The sequence below is a fragment of the Mastomys coucha genome, unplaced genomic scaffold (genome assembly GCF_008632895.1).
Source record: "Mastomys coucha isolate ucsf_1 unplaced genomic scaffold, UCSF_Mcou_1 pScaffold19, whole genome shotgun sequence".
NCBI lineage: Eukaryota > Metazoa > Chordata > Mammalia > Rodentia > Muridae > Mastomys > Mastomys coucha.
In genome coordinates, this window is record NW_022196901.1 from 15,898,421 (window position 1) to 15,914,758 (window position 16,338).

General features: G+C 44.7%; 1 protein-coding gene across 2 annotated transcripts in view; it reads left to right on the top strand.

Annotated features, from left to right (window-relative positions):
- The window catches only part of Gsap (gamma-secretase activating protein), a 94,580-nt gene that overhangs the window by 64,585 nt on the left and 13,657 nt on the right, over window positions 1-16,338 (top strand). For both annotated transcript variants that reach the window (XM_031380075.1, XM_031380076.1), the window contains exons 19-23: window positions 2,169-2,222; window positions 12,292-12,420; window positions 13,253-13,311; window positions 14,070-14,101; window positions 15,868-15,929. In XM_031380075.1, the coding sequence (XP_031235935.1) occupies window positions 2,169-2,222; window positions 12,292-12,420; window positions 13,253-13,311; window positions 14,070-14,101; window positions 15,868-15,929 (336 nt within the window). The remainder of the gene's footprint in view (window positions 1-2,168; window positions 2,223-12,291; window positions 12,421-13,252; window positions 13,312-14,069; window positions 14,102-15,867; window positions 15,930-16,338) is intronic.

A 16,338-nucleotide genomic window follows, 5' to 3' on the forward strand; every position in this document is an offset into this window, starting at 1 on the left:
CCCCCCCCCCCCGTCTCCAGCTGATGATTATTCCTAACACTTCCTGCAACAGGAAAGATTGACTTGGATTTTTTTCTTCTTAAATTTGAGACAAAGAATTCACTGTTTAGCTCAGGCTAGCCTAGAAGCTTCTCACTTGGACTATAGCTGTCTAGCACCACACTTACCAGCAATTGGATTTTTAAAATAAACACTATTGTAAAAAAGTGAAACAACAACAAAAACAAATAAACACCAAAAAACGCACACACTGAATTTACCTGTACCCAAAGTCTGCATGTTTCAATGGTCTTCTACAGAGTTAAGTAAAAGACTAGATAGTAGAGCATTCTTGCTTACAGCTAATTCTAAATTGTGCATTGTAATTATAGTTATTTAAAAATGTTACTAGTGTACATTTGAAAATTGACAACTTTTTAGAACTTACATAAGTTACTTTTTTGTTGCTGTAACAAAACAAAACAAAACACAAGAATTAGTTTGAGAGAGAAAAGGGGTGTTTTTGCCACAGTTTTTGGATACGATCCTTTGAGGTAGAGAAAGCATGGTGGCAGCAGTTGGCCATAGTGCACCACACCCAGGAGTTAGGGAGCAATCAATGCTTCAGCCCCACTGGATCTAACCTCTATGCAGTCCAGTACCCACAAGGAAGGGTGATGCCAGTATGTAGAGCTGGTCTGCCCACCCCAGTCCACCTACTTAGTTTATGCCTCACAGATGTGTCAGAGATAAGAATGAATATTAAGCTCCACAGACCCTGAAGTGGAAGGGCTGTTCTGAGGTGTCTGTTGCTGAGCAGCAGTGAGAGAAACACACGTAGATCCTTAACACAGATATTCTGTGTTCCTATAGGAACTCAATAGCATTGGTGTTTTGCAATTTCCTATGTCACCACAGGTGACTTTCTTCCTGTAGTAATAGTGTCAGTGATCCAGCCATCCATGAGCCCGCCCATCAGATATCCAGCCAGCCATGAGCCCGCCCATCAGACATCCAGCCAGCCATGAGCCCGCCCATCAAACATTTTTACAAAGCACTCTTAAGTTGTTTTCTAGTGCCGTCTACATTTTGAAGGAAATCTGAATTGACTGGCAGAGAGGCAAATGACAAAGTTAACACACAGACATTTTTTCATAGTATTCATGGGGTAAGGCAATTTGGGAAGTTTATCCTTTTAAATTTGTTCCTGCCCCCTTTTTAATGGGCAGGGTTTCATATGGCCAAGGCTGGGTTCAGATTTCCTAGGAAGCTGAGGGTGGCCTCAATCCTCCTGCCGCCTTTCTCTCTTGCCTGGAATTAGACACTCAGCTACTCCTGACTCACCAGGCTTGTTCTAATGTTCACTGGTTAGCAGGCTGCAGGGGTGGGGTTAAGTAGCATGAACTGCACATCTTTTAGCACTGGGCTGTGCAGACACTCCATAGGAGATGCTCCTGTCCCTGAGATCTTGGAGGACCACAGTTCGTGAGAATCTCTAGAGAGGACAGGATCAACTTGTACTACAAACAGTGAAAGAAGACAGGGGCAGAAGGGGAAGGCATACAGATAATTGGATGCTTTCATTTAATTGTGACTTTAATAGTTTGAATATAATTTGCCTCATTTGTTCTTAAGTAGAAATGTTTAAAAACACAGTATTTGCTCTGTATTTTCCCACAATAATTGTTCATCTCTCTTTAGAGAAACTGTCAGCTATTATTTAAAAAATACTTAAAAAAAAAAAAGAAAAAAAAAGTGGGGTGGTTGCACATACCTTTAATCTCAGCACTGGGGAAGCAGAGGCAGATGGATCTCTCTAAGTTCGAGGCCAGCCTGGTCTACAGAGTGAATTCCAGGGCACAGAGAAATCATTTCAAACAAACAAACAAAACCTAAACAAAACAAAATCCCAAACCATCCCAAAACAAACAAACAAAAAAACCAAAACAACCAGTCAAACAAACAAGCAAGCAAGCAAACAAAAAAACCGGAACCAAAACCCAAACCACAATATTTAACTTTCCAAAGTAAGAGACATACTGCCCTACTGGTTTTGTACTAGGAAGTTATTTAAAGTAGAGGTTATTACACAGGATGCTGGCTGCCCTCGGCCTGTCTATGAAGAAGACATTTCCTAAAGGCCTGAGCATGGGCGGTTGATACACTGCATTTATGTTTCCCTATCATAGGAAATTCCCGGAATAAAGCTGGTGACAGAGGAGCTCCCCTTGCCTCTTGTGAAGGTACGTTGTTCTCTGAGAGGTGAAGCATTCTTGTCGAGAAGAGCTCTACTGCCCCCAATATTACTGTGGTTTCAGAAGGTATTGCAGCCTGGCAGAGAAAGCTGGGGCCTTGGGGTGGCTTGCCTGAGTCCTTCTGAAGAGCCTGCGTAATCAATTGCTGATATGATGTTGTATAACACCTTAGGACTGTTTGAAGAGGGAGGTTTTCTGAAGATAGAGAATTACAGAGTCCAGCTTGAACCATGGATCACCCACCAATACTTGCCACAAAGCCTCTTACTGAAGGAGCTCTTGGAACAGGTCTTTGGAGAGGCTGGAATTCATTGTTGCCTGATTTGTAGTCCTTCCTTCAAACACACACACACACTTATACACACACATACTTATACATACATACACACACTAATGCACATGTACATACACACACATATACACACTCACACATGAATGCACATATACATATACACACATGCATGCATGCACATACACATACACACACCACATACTACACAAACATACACACATGAATGTACATACAGACACACTCACACATACATAGCACACACGTACACATACCCATACACACAGAGACCCATGTACCCACACACACACACACACATACACATACACACACACACACACACACACACACACACACACACACACATAATTTCAACTCATAAAATCTTTAAGTAAACTGGACTGGGATTTCTTGTTTCTCTCAGAGCAGCCTCTCCATCCCTCAAAAGTGAGGTGGTGGCTTGCTGTACAGCCTGCTTCAAGTTCTTTCCTGCCATCAAGGGACTTTGTGTCTATCTGCAATTTTCTGGTTTCAGGATACAGAGGGAGAGTGGGGTGGGGTGAGGTGAGTAGAAAAGAATATGATCGTCGTTAAAAGCTGGAGGTCCTTAGCCCAGTTCCCTGGGGGTCCTTAGCCCAGTTCCCTTCAGCTCCTTTGGAGGGCTTGGCGTTGCTTCTGGTCACTGCAGCCTGACCTAGCTGGTTGCCTCAGTTTCTGGCATCAGCGGCCGCTGCTCCTTGTACTGAGATCTTTTATTTGTGTTTGATTCTTCTGGATCCTTGGCGCTGCACCGACGGCTGGGAGGACTGGTTTTAAGGTCCCTGTCATGTACTGGGGCAAGAGAGGACAGATGGAGGCTGGCTTGGTTACTCTTCTTTGGGTCCTAGGAGACCCTTGAAAATAGACTGGCCAACTGTCCAGAAGCAAGTGTAGAGCCAGCGGAACCCTCCCGATGTGGGAGGATGACAGGGAGGGAAGGTCATGCTTTCTAGGCAGCAATGGGAGACAGTCTGCTGCTGCTTCTCATTAGTAATCCTGACAACCATGGTGCATTTACCTCACAACCCCTTTCTTCTGTCTTCATGCTGGGCTTGAACTTGGGTCCTTGACATGTGTGCCAGACAGTTGCCCTCCCACCTGCCCCCTCAGCCCCCTGATTTGTTGGCATTCCAGGCATCTATTACCACCGTGACTAGCCAGAAGAAAGTTAACCTACAGCTGTGTAGTTTCTAGCACATAACTGTCCACCCTCTCCGCTTTCTTTGCCTCTGTCAAGGTATGTATATTTTATTTAATAGTTATAATAATCTAGAAACATTTGATCAAATATGAACTCATAAACACTTTTTGTGTTGTTATATGAAGTAGTGAACTGTAATGATTCTCCTGAATTGGCATATCTGAATTTTTTTCTTTTATCCAGTAAATATAATATTTTATTTTTATATATTCTTATACATATAGTTTGTCTATTGGTTTATTCCTCTAAAGTTAAAGGTTGAGAATGTCTTACAGTAAAACACTGTGACTTTTTTATATCTTTGATTTCTTTCTCTAAACTAATATTCAATGAAAGCTGTGGTAATCTACATGGTCAAAAAGATTTAGGGGGCTGAAAAAATGACTCGGGGGGGTCAAGAGCACTGCTGCTCTTCTAAAGGATCCCTGTTTGGTCCCTAGGTTCCATGTCACGTGGCTCACAGTGGCCTCTGACTCCATTCCAGGAGATTCCACGCCCTCTTCTGGCTTCCATTAGCACCCACATGCCCACATACCTGTGGCATGCACACAGAGAGATGTACATACATATACATAAATATAAGAACAAAAGGATTTAGGGGTTTATTGGTTTTATTACAACCTTACCAACCTTGTGCGTTTTCGTTTTAAAAGTATAAGGGTAACAAGAAAGTTCTTTTTGTCTTTTGTCCTAATTGGTTTATTAAAAGTCAATTCATTATTGTCTCACAATATTTTTATTGACTAGAATTAAGTGTACTCTGACTACACTTCCTCTCTCCTGACACAATCAAGGAAGGGAGGACAATGTGAGACGAGACAGCCCCTCCCTCTGTGACATGTGTTCAGACTAGGGTTGTAGTCCAGATCTCCTCTGATTTGGATGGTGAAGTCCTGATTCCCGGTGTGATGGCTTTAGGAGAGGACAACTATGGCCTTATGATTTGGATTGGTCATTATTTTTTTTTTTTAAAGAGCCATAAAACCAAACTCAATCCTTCCTGCCTCATGATGTCACAATGAAGACATGACTGTGCCCCAGTTTCAAGAGCTGGAGAACAAAACAAGCCATTAGTTGATGGTGTTTCATTGTAGGAGCTGAATGGACTATGACATGGGGACATGCTGGGGCAAATACACCTGTTATTTTATAAGAAAATCATCACCTGAAAGACAAAAAGCTTCCTCTCTTTGTAAATGGTTTACCAAATAATCCTAAAAATAATATAAAACGTCATGGGGAGGGAGCTAGAGAGATGGCTCAGTGGTTAAGAGCATTGGTGCTTTTGTAGAGCACCTAAGGGTCAGTCCCAGCACCTACACGGTGCTTCACAACTGTCTAACTCCAGTTAAGAGGCTCATCATCTTCTGGTCTCTACAGGTAGCAGGCATGGATGTGGAACACATATACCTATATACCTGCAGGCAAACATTCATATACTTTTTAAAAAATCTTAAAAAGCTCTGTTTTTAAAAAAAAATTACCATTTGGGAACAAGGCCCATGCTTTAAAGAAATGTTGTCAAGACTGACCTTCCTAAGGAGGGCTTTGATCCTTGGTAAACTATAGGCTGCTCTGGGAAAGCAGCAACTTGCATAAAAGGCTAAAAATAGCATCTAATTTTATAGTGAGACGAGAAACCACTAAAACTATTTAACCACAGGAAACCAAAGAGGGAAACTATAGCTTACTCAAAATATATGGGTAAAGAAGAGAGTGTGCTTCAAGTAGAGAACGCGGCAGTTTACCAAAGTAGCTCTCTCTCTCTCTTTCTCTCCCTCTCTGTCCCTCTCCCTCCTCCCTCCCTCCCTCCCTCCCTCCCTCCTTCTCTCTCCCTCCCTCTCTCTCTCTCACCCCCCTGCCTGTCTGTCTCTCTCTGTCTCTGTCTCTCTGTCTCTCTTTTCCCTTCCTCCCTCTGTCTCTCCTTCCTCAGCTTCCCAAGAGCTGAGGTTCCAAGTGTGCGCCACATGCCTGGCTCAAAATCAGACATTGTTAAAGTATTTAATCACGTGTTCAGTGATTACTGAGTACCTGACCTGGAGACTGGGAAGGCCAGGAAGATGTGAATCACTCTTGCTTAGGGTGTGATCTGTGAGTCCTGCAACGTCTCAGGGGCAGGGCTCCTGAGCGTCTGGGTAGAGGGTGCTTGCCACCTGGGCGGTTTACCCAGACTTTGCTTACATACTTCTTCATTCAAAGTGTTTGGAAGTTGCTTCAACTAGACAGGGCAAGAGTGTAATCCGTACCTTGATGAAGCACAAAAGGCACTAATTCTCCATGGACCCCCTCAGTGCAGACGGATACCATTCTTTGCTGGCAATCTGAGATACTGGCACAGCCACAATGTAACCGCTCACTGCTTTTAGTCTTTAGAATTGTTACTTTGGGGAAACCACAGCACTGCTCCAAGCTGGTTCTAGGCGGGGGAAGACTAGGATTTTCCAAAGTTTGGATTGCATATGTGTCCTGGGAGAGTGAGTTACGGTGGGTTCAATTAATGTGAACATAATTTTATGATACCACAAAGCAGCATTATTTATCATTCGTAGAACCTCGGAGTAGTGAACTAATTCTTGCCATTTCTGTAGAGATTGGATAGCCAGACTACCTACTAACTAGCTATAAAACTGAGACCCAGACCCAGCTAGAAAATTATTTCTGTTCCTTTCTTTTCAGTCACTCTGGGCTTCAAGAAAGCTAAATGTGAGGTAGATGGCCATAATTATAGATTACATTTAAAATGGTCCAGAACTAAACAGAATGACTGATAAAACTCTCCAGCTGGGTCAAGGAAGTGGAATTTTTGCCAGATCCTGGAGCAGGAGGAAGCTTATTTATATTCCCAAGACTTGAGTAAGATAGCTGTGTGCTTGCAGCTGTCTTAGTGTTCAGCCTCAGGAATTCCAGTTGTTCGCCACATGTGGGGATGCTCCCACACAACGCTCTTAGAGCTGCCTTTCGAACGTCTGTCCACAAAGACGTTTACTATTGCATTTTATATATGTTAGACATGATGGACGGATTGCTGGATTTCTCTGGACAGCAAGCAGAAGTTGGTCCTGAGATGAGAACCACCAAGGATCCCAGGAAGACTGATATATTAGCTTTGCTCCCTGTGTCCTGCACAGAGAGTAAAGGGGTCTCTCAGACTGGGCCTCTTCCCCTAAGATGCTGATTAATCAACAGAAGTAGGACCAAAGCCAGAGTGTCTTTGAGAAATGAGAGGCAGATGTTTATTGCTGGCAGCAGATGAGCCAGTACCACAGGCTCTCATTGTTCTGTTTCTGGATCAATTGGCAATCCAAATTGTAAATGGGAGGCCTCCCCTAATGTAACTGGTCCTTTTGTATAGTTGATAGTTGTGATTGCTTGTGTGAGGTGATTGCTTTATGGCATCTTCAGAGACAAGGGGGAGGTAATTTTTTTTAAGAAGAGATGGGAGTAATTTTCTTTCTTCCAAAGTTAAAAAGTTGAAACTACCCTTTGTGCGGGGTGGGGGTGGGTGGGAGGGTGGGTGGTGGTGGTTGGGGTTGGGGGTGGGGAGTGAGGGGGGTAGGGGAGGGAATACTTTTTGGTCATTCCTTGAGTATCTGATTGCTTCTTAAACCAGACCTCCAAGGACTAGCTAAGCTTATAGATACTTTGTTCACAAGGCCCTTTTGAATATTTCTAAAGGCTTATTTAATTTATGTGTATCTGTGTGTGCCTGTATGGTTGTATGTATACTAGATGCGTGTAAGTGCCTGTAGAGGCCCCTTGCATCCCTGGTGCTGGAGCAGTATAGTTGTCCCCTGTGGGTGCTGAACCCAGGTGTTCTATAAGACCAGCAAGTACTCTTAACTGCTGAGACATCTCTTTAGTTCTCATTTCTGTATTTTTAAAAGAATACTGGGAGCTAGCCATGGTAGTATATACCTTGAATCCCAGCACTTAAGAGGCAGAACTCTGAGTTTGAGGCCAACCTGGTCAACAAAGTAAGTTTCAGGCTAGCCAGGACTACAAAGAGACAGTCTCAAAATAAACAAAAGGCTCCACTTTTCCAGTAGCTGGTGAGTGTGGTTCTTACTTTGCATTGTCCTTCATGGGGACAGTATTTGGAGCTCTCTCAACTCCCCTTTAGTCAAGTGTCAGTTGAGCGCCCTGGCCACACCCCAAACCACGGACCGCAGTGCTGAGAGGGGCTGAGTAGGTGGGATACAACATTCTGTTTTCTTTTCCTTCTCCTTTAAATGTGCAACAGCTAACATTTTTTTTTAAAGTAAAAATAAGATAAATGCAGCTTTTATTCTCTGGACCAATGAGCAGGCTGGCGTTCACTTAGACTCTGGGATTCCCTGCAGACAGGCATTCTCTAGCTCAGGTCTCCACACAGTGTCTTTATCAGCCCTCAGTGGCATGGGCTGACTGCAGTCACCAGGACAGGCTCAGACCATGTTTTTAACTGTGAGTGATGGTCCACAAGGATCATCCCAGGAACCTGAAAAGCTCATGAGGCTTCAGACCACTCCCTAAACCATTAAATCCAAGCAGATGGCATGATTTCTAACGGCCGCTGAGGCTGGAAAGCACAAGCTGGAGGCTGCTGTCTAGTGCAGACAACAAAGGACTATTCATCTTCTCTCAGCTTTCCAAAGCTGATCCAAAGCCACTGTCTGTGTTCTGGGCTCGCAGGCTTTGCTCACTCATCAAGCGTCCCGTTGAACATACTGTCTTCATCCTTCATTTTGTTCTATTTCCCGGGTCTTCCAAAGAGGCCTTTCAATTTGTAGTCATCTTTGAATGTGGGAAGATTAAACATTGTGTTGCCAATCGTATGCTGATGCATTTACCAACAGTAAGAGAACATGGAGGTTACAATAGGCCAGCAGACTTCAGAAATCCTCTCTGTTCAAATGAGAATATTTATGGGATCTTTGATTAACACTATTTCTTACTAAGTTTCAATTTCTGTTTTGTTTAAAATATAGATTTTTTGTCTTCCATTATGTGTTTTTTCCTGGAAAGACATGGACAGATGTCTGCTCATTTCAGATGGGGCATCTAAAGAAATAATTCTACCCAAGTACAGCTTGGTGAACCAATGTGTTTATTGGATCCCCTATAAGCACTTGGGCGAGAAGTCACTTACAGATGCATGGGGCAGCTGCTTCAATGGGGCTCCCTGGATGAGTCTCTTTCCTCAGCAGCTGCTAAATTATGCATAATTATAATTAATTACGCAACCTGGGAAGGGCTTTCCCTAGTCTTGTGTGGTTTAGTACAGGTATATAAACAACACCCCCAGGAATATCCTTGTGTGTGTGCACACTCTATCTTACTCGGGTGCCCTAGCACCCTTGAAGGGTGTGCATGGGCCTGTTCACATTTTTTCTCTTATTCTTGGTTGACTCAAGACTATGATAAAAAACAAGCTTTAAAAATGTATTCATTCATTCATTCATTCATTCATCCATCCATCCATTTATTTATGTATGTGGGTTTGTCTGTGTGAGTGTGCGGGTAGAGGAGGGCTTGTGGGAGTTAATCCTTTCTCTCCACCCTTTGGGGCTCAGAGCTAGAACTCAGGTCAGCAGGCTACCCTACTGAGCCATCTTACTGGCCCTCCAAGTTTTTTTAATAAAGAGAAAGATTTTTTAAAATAAAAAGAAGCCAAAGAGCAAGAGTATTGGACCTAAAGGGCAATCTTGAGGTAAATCATTCGAAGTGGATTGCCGTGGCAAAGCAGGCATGCCCATAACCAACCTGACCACTAGATGGCACCACAACACTGACTAGTTGGATTTCAGATGTAGGAAACCAAAAAGGCTGTGGAAGTTAAGACTGAAGGATTGGTCCAATGATTATGACGACGGGACAAAACAAAGAAGAATAAGAATAATTATTGTTTAAATTATTGTTATTATAAAAATCCAAACTAGGGAGAAGGGATAGGTAAGATAGGTTTACTATAAATAAAGAAAAGGGCAGGAGTTACTGAAGAAAAGTTAAGCAGTGGGACCTAATCCATCTACCCTGGAAATACATCTCAGCTCTTAAGGATCCGACGTTTTCTATCTCTGAGAGAAGGGGCATTGGCTGTGTAGGCCTTTCAGGTTTCTAGATAAAAGTATATTATATCACATAACTTACTTTATTGAGACTCCCAAATCTGTGTCAAACCATTGTTGTCCTTTCAGCAATAGCACATCAGCCACATTTTTGTTTAATATTAGAGCATTTGTATGTGTGGAGTGTGTGATCGAAGTACATTTTATTTAAGTTCTCACTTATTTTTAACTCCCTTTCCCCCCTTTTAAATTTATCATTCAAAGAATTTCATACATGCATTGCCCTAGTTAAGTTTTGTGCTATAATAACTACTATGGGAGAAAAAGCATACAGTTATAGCAAGCGCAGTTGTAGCAAGCGTGCCTTTATAGTGAGCACACAGTTAAAGCCGAGCATGATGGGTCATGGCAAGAACTCAAAGCAGGAGTCTGGAGGCAGGAATTGAAGCAGAGGCTATGGAGGAAATGTATTTACTAGCTGGCTCTCCCACCCCCACCCCCACTTTCTCAGTTTGCTTTCTTCTGGGCCCCCAGACTACCTGCCCCGAGACTGCAGCACTCACAGTGGCCTGGGCCCTCCCATGTCAATCCTCAATCAAGAAAATGCCCACAGGCTGCCAGTAGGCCAGTGTGGTAGGACCATATTCTTAACTGAGTTTCCCTCTTCTAAGATGACTCTTGCTTGGGTCACTTTGACAAAAACCAAAACAGAACATAACCAGCCAGTTCAAGCATACAATCTGATCAAAGCCACTCCCTCATCTCCACCTCCTCCCCATCCTCGCCCCCACCCCTCCCAACTTCATGAGTTCTTTAAAACTCGCCCACTGAATCTTCTCAGTGCTGCCAGAATGTCTGTCTATTGGTCCATCCACAGCCATCTGGGCAGCCTCACAGGGGCTGCATCCCTGGAGCAAACTGACATACTCCCTCGCTCCCTTGCCCAGCCACTAGGGATTGCTGATAGCTCTTATAAGTCCCCCCCTCCACACCACCCCTAACCCCCCCGCCCCCCCAATCCATGCTGGGATCTGCCGGCTTGGTCTTGTGCCGGTTTTGTGCACAGGTTCATAGCTGCTATGAGGTCATGTGTGCACAGGCCCTGTTCTGTCTGGAAAACATAGTTTTATAGTAGTTCTCTTGCTCTTATAGCCTTTCTGCCCCCCTCTTCTGGGATGATCCCTGAGTGTTGAGGGATGTGTGTATATGAGTTAGATGGCTGAGTTCACAGTACTGATAAGTACTTTTATCCTCTAGCAATAGGCATGGCACCTTCTAACACTATGGGAGCTAGCCAGTACACGCAGATAATTTGGTCAACCAGTCGGAATGACGTTTCCAGGTCTGTACTGGCTTGATCTCTCCATGTTCTATAATTTGAATGCACGGTGTCTTCAGCAATACGGTCTGGAGGGTAGCCACTAACAAAGGCAATAGCCCATGTTTTGAGGGGATATATGGGACCCCTTGAGCATAAGCTCTCTTATTGTATTCTATTAAGACTCACAGCCATTAGGCCAGATGTATCTAGCCTGGTCAAATATTTATAAATATATTTATCTTGGTAAGACTGTATTATAAAAACCGCTTGATCCCAGTGAAGCAGGAGAGTGCAATGGAGAGAAGGCCACTGTCGCCAAGGTGGACATGCAACAGGGCACACATGAGACAGCCTATGCTATGTAAACAGCCCCATAGACTGGTACATAAAGTCCCAGTGCTTCCTATAGCATTTGCCATTGAGTTCCCAACTCTTCTCCCAGCTCTGGCTTGCTTCCTTCTCTGGACATGTAGCTCTCTTAGTAAACTGTTTCCACATCTGCTGCTGTCCATGTACCCCATCCAGTTTCTTGTTCTAGAACACAGGAAGCTGGAAATCCCAGGAGGTGCTCACCAGACTTCCATATCTACAGATATCATAATACTCTTCAACATTAAATATACAGTAGCATAGTGTTTTATTATTTTAAAAATGGTTATATTCCTCAAGATATTACAGTCACTAATAATTCAAAGATTTAAAGGCCGACTAATTCTGTTTGGGAGAATTTAACAGTTATTGTAAATGAGTTTATGTCATCATTTGGATTCTGGGTTTTGGAAGTAAGTAAGCCCAGAAGGGAAGCCTGTTCCAGTTGCTCTGAGCTCATTTCTGATGGGACATACGTGGTGACACCACCCACGCCAGGAGAATCGCTCTCTAGGGAGGAAATGCCTGCAGTACTGGCTTCCTGCTGAGGAATCAACTCGGAAGTCCTTAGTTTTGGGAAGTGAACTGTAGTTTTCTCTATTATAAATGGGAAGAGAAAAGAAGAGATTTGCAAATTCTTGATTTGCAAATTCTCATGGGCGTCCCTGTTCTGTGAAAGGCAGAGTTGCTGAGAAATGCCAGCACCAGAGAGTCATGGAGTGAGACATGTGGTCCCTGCTACAGGAGGACAGAGTGCCTGTTTTTCAAGCTAATGCTGTTTTTGTCTCCAGGTCTACAACTTGAGGGGATACTGGGCAAAGCTGAACTCCAACCTCGAGTATGTTAAGTATACAAAGCCTCACTTGCACTATCACAACAACGTTGTGAGGAGAGAGTGGCATAACCTGATCTCTGAAGAGGTGAGCACACAGCTAGCAGCAGAGACAGACCAAGCCATAAGGCTGCTGGCCCGTGCCGGCCCACGCCCGGCCCACGCCGGCCCACGCCGGCAGCTGAGGCTGAGCCATAAGGCTGCTAGCCCGTGCTGGCCTATGCTGGCAGCTGAGGCTGAGCCGCAAGGCTACTGGCCCATGCTGGCCATGCAGTCCTCTGTCACCACCCACATTACCTCAGTGACAAGCCAGTGGGCAGGGAGGACTGCTCTATATTGTCTGTTCTTAGAGGAGGAAATTGGATTAAGGGGAGGAAGGGATACGTGGCTCATTCACAGTAGACTAGCAATGAGCGTCTTGTCTTAGACATTGTTAGGTTACTTGAATAGCTAAAAGCTTATTTAGAAAACTTAGGTGTTTCCCAGTCACTGTTTGCTGGAGGTTAGGGGGAAAAACACTGTAAAGGGGAGCTCTTTGGGAAAATGAAATAGTTCTGCATTTTGATCATGGTAGTACACTGTAGTGTGTAATTCTACACAAATGGCAAAATGATATAGAACTAGACACATACAATGCAATATCCACTTCCCAATTTTGATATTGTAGTGTAGCTATATCAGATAGAAGCATTAATGGAGATAGGTGAAGGATCCCTGGGACCCCTATACTACTGTTGTATAAAATCCTTTGAGAATAAAGTTTAATTTAAAAAAAATAGGTGCTCTCAACATGGGAAATAATATTTTTGAACCCTTTAACATTTTTTTTTAACAAATATTGCTATTTGTTCACTGTTAATAAAAAAAGCTATCCATGAAACTTTTACTTTCCATTATCCTGACATGTTCTCACCCCTTAGAGAACGGGCAAAAGAAGATCCACAATGTACGTGAGGAACATTCTTGAGAATGCAGTGAAGTAAGTACCACCAGAGGCTGGCTATTGTGGGCCTGGTTGGCTGCCCGTGTGGTAAACTCAGTGAACTGTGGTCCTTGGCTTCCTGTAGACTACTGGGTGCTGGAGTGTCTAGTGGGAAACACCTCTATCGACACACACCCTATAAATGGACCACTTGTGGTATATAAATGGTAAGGGTGTCTAGTGGGAAACACCTCCATCGACAACACATACCCTATAGTGGACCACTTGGGATGTATAATGGTAAGGGTGTCTAGTGGGAAGCACCTCCATCTACAACACACACCCTATAATGGACCACTTGGGATGTGTAATGGTAAGGGAGGCCTTTATCAGTGAGTACTGAGAATGAAAGACCGAGGAGGCCGATTGGTTTGAGTTGTTGGTGGGCTGTGTTGGTGGAACCCGCTCTTATTTTGAAAGCATGTTCTCTGGGTAGATGAGTCATCAGAGGACTGAGAGTGCAGGCCTCCACCCAACCTCTGTTCTGTTTTTAGCCTTCATTATTTCCAATAACTGAGAGTTGCAATTTTTCTAAAGAATTGCTGGTGTTGGCTCTAAAGGGCTTTGAGATCCCTCATAGTGTAATGTGCCTTTCCGTACACTGATTAAAGTTTTGAGTTTTCAGGTAGCCCGAGGATGGTTTCTCAGTGGTTTTGTGGGGCAATGAAGGACAGGCATCTCTGCGTAGTGCTGTGTGTGGCTCGAAGTTTTTAAAATGATGCTTCCGTTGTAGATAACACACGGTTTCTTTGCAGGGTGATTTCTAACATGGACATGAGGACATTGGGTAAGAAAGGACCTGTGTTAAAGTCAGGTTTTGTTTGCAACACCGTTCTTCCTAACCAATGGGTTGGCAAGAAAATCATTCCCAGCAGTATGATGGAGTGTGATGGATGGCAACAGCTCGTCATATCACCCTGTCATGGTGACCACATAGCCCGTTCAGTGTCTGTCTTAGCACCGGGACCTGCTGAAGGAGTCTCTGGGTCTTCTCGTGTTCCTCTGCCTCCTCTCACAGCGGATCTAATCAGCACGCTCTTGGCCGTCCCCGCGGGGTGCTCTTGGCCGTCCCCGCGGGGTGCTCTTGGCTGTCCTCGCGGGGTGGCCGGAGGGGCTGCCTTCTCTCCAGCTGTCTGCTCAGCTAGAGTCTTTGACTTCTGCGTGTCTCTCATTTGGTTCACATCAGGTCATGCCCTGGGCGTGGTCCCAAGGTAGCAAAGATGGACCACTGGCTAAGCAGTGTGGTTCAGTGGGAGTAGACACCATCTAGGAGTCTAGAGCTAGCTGTCACATGCCAACCATAAGCACCTGAACATTGTCCTTGGGGCTAGCATGAGGGGAAAGTAAGGACAGAAGGGTCCATTAGAGAAGACTTAGTCAGGGTCTAGTGTAGGGGACAAGGGGCATAGATAGGCTGGACACCCCCTCTTGATGGAGGAGAGGGAGAGTCTGGGGAGGTTTTCCAAAGCCAGAATTAAACTAAATTAAGTCTTGACAGGCAAAGAGGGTTTACTCTGTTCTAACTGAGGGAGAACAGTGAATATGCCCAGGCCAGCCTTCATTAAGGAAATGGTTTTATCTACTCCTGTTTTATGTGCTTGGATGTTTTTCATATCTGTGGGGACCCTAATGAAAATGTAATTTGGAAAGGGCACAAGAGCATGCTCAACAGCTGTGTACACAGCACAGTGAACCAGGACGGGGATTTATCTCCATGGGGAACTGGCCTCAGCCTGAAGAGGGTGTGTTTACCAGACCACCCTTGCCTGCAGCCAGGGACTCTACCCTACCAGACAGGACATGACAGCTAGATCCAAGGTCATCTTCCTGCTGTGGCTGAAAGTTGTGTGGTGTGGGAGGTTTCCTTGCTGCCCAGGGGAGGTCTCGAAGCTCTGCATGGGCAGTATCTCAGGGCTCTTTAAAACCTTTCCTTTCTGTCTTGTGCTTCAAGTCCCACGAGGAATGTTGTCATTGCCTAAAACTGAACACTGCAAATTAAGGTTGTTAAATGCCCGTTCTGTGTTCTCTCATCATAATCTAGAGGGTTAATTAAGCAGGGTGGAGAAAGTGTTTATTCTGGGGGGCCATAGAGCACCCATGCCTTTTCAGGAGGAAGCAGCGGCCTGTGCATTCTGCCCTCCTACCTGCTCTGCGACCTTAGAGATTCTGAGAGAAGAACCCAGTGGGATAGTTGTTAGGGAAGCCCTGCCTGCAAGCCTGCCCCTTCTGTCTTGTTAGGGCAGGGTCAGTCAGAGTGGGGAAAGCCACATTTGGTCTAACTCTCACTTTTCGTCCTTTCAATCTGATGATTTATGCCCATCAGCAATGTCTGCCCCAGTGGTTGACTGTCCGTCAGCTCAGTAACTCTCATGGCCACTCACTATGGGCTCAGGAGGTAGAGGGGAGCCACACGGCCCTACCCCTGAGGCCTGCCATCCCTATGGGCTAGGTCTCTTGAGGGTTAAGGGGCTCAAGTTGGGAACTGGCTGGCATGGTTCTAGCCCACTTCCTGAACACTACCTTTCCCATGACCACTCCTCTGTTCAATTTCAGAGCCAAGGTTAATACCCCTCTTACAAGAGGAGGATAGGCACCAGAGGCTGCTCATGGGCCTGGTAAGTAGTCTGTGGGCTTCTGAGTGCTGCCAGGCAGTGCTCCTCAGGGACAGTAGGGAGGACAGATTGCTCATCATTCTCATAGTGTTTTCTGCTAACTATTCAACAACGGGTGCTGCCAGGACTGTCCGCCCAGGTATCCAATGGCAAACAGAACATGCATGATTTCTGCACTCTTGGGGCAGAGAAGACAGATGAGTCACACGAGTAAGCATGTAATAGTGAACTGTAATAGAGAATACACGTGTGCCTCCATTCTGCAGTCCCAGACGTACGCCCCTGCTTCTAGCTTTTACACGGTTCTTGGGATCTGAATTCAGGTCTTCAGACTTAAGGATAGTCACTTTTACCCACTGAGCCATAACCATGGCGTGGTTTTGCTTTTTGACTATCAACTTGACGAAGTGTT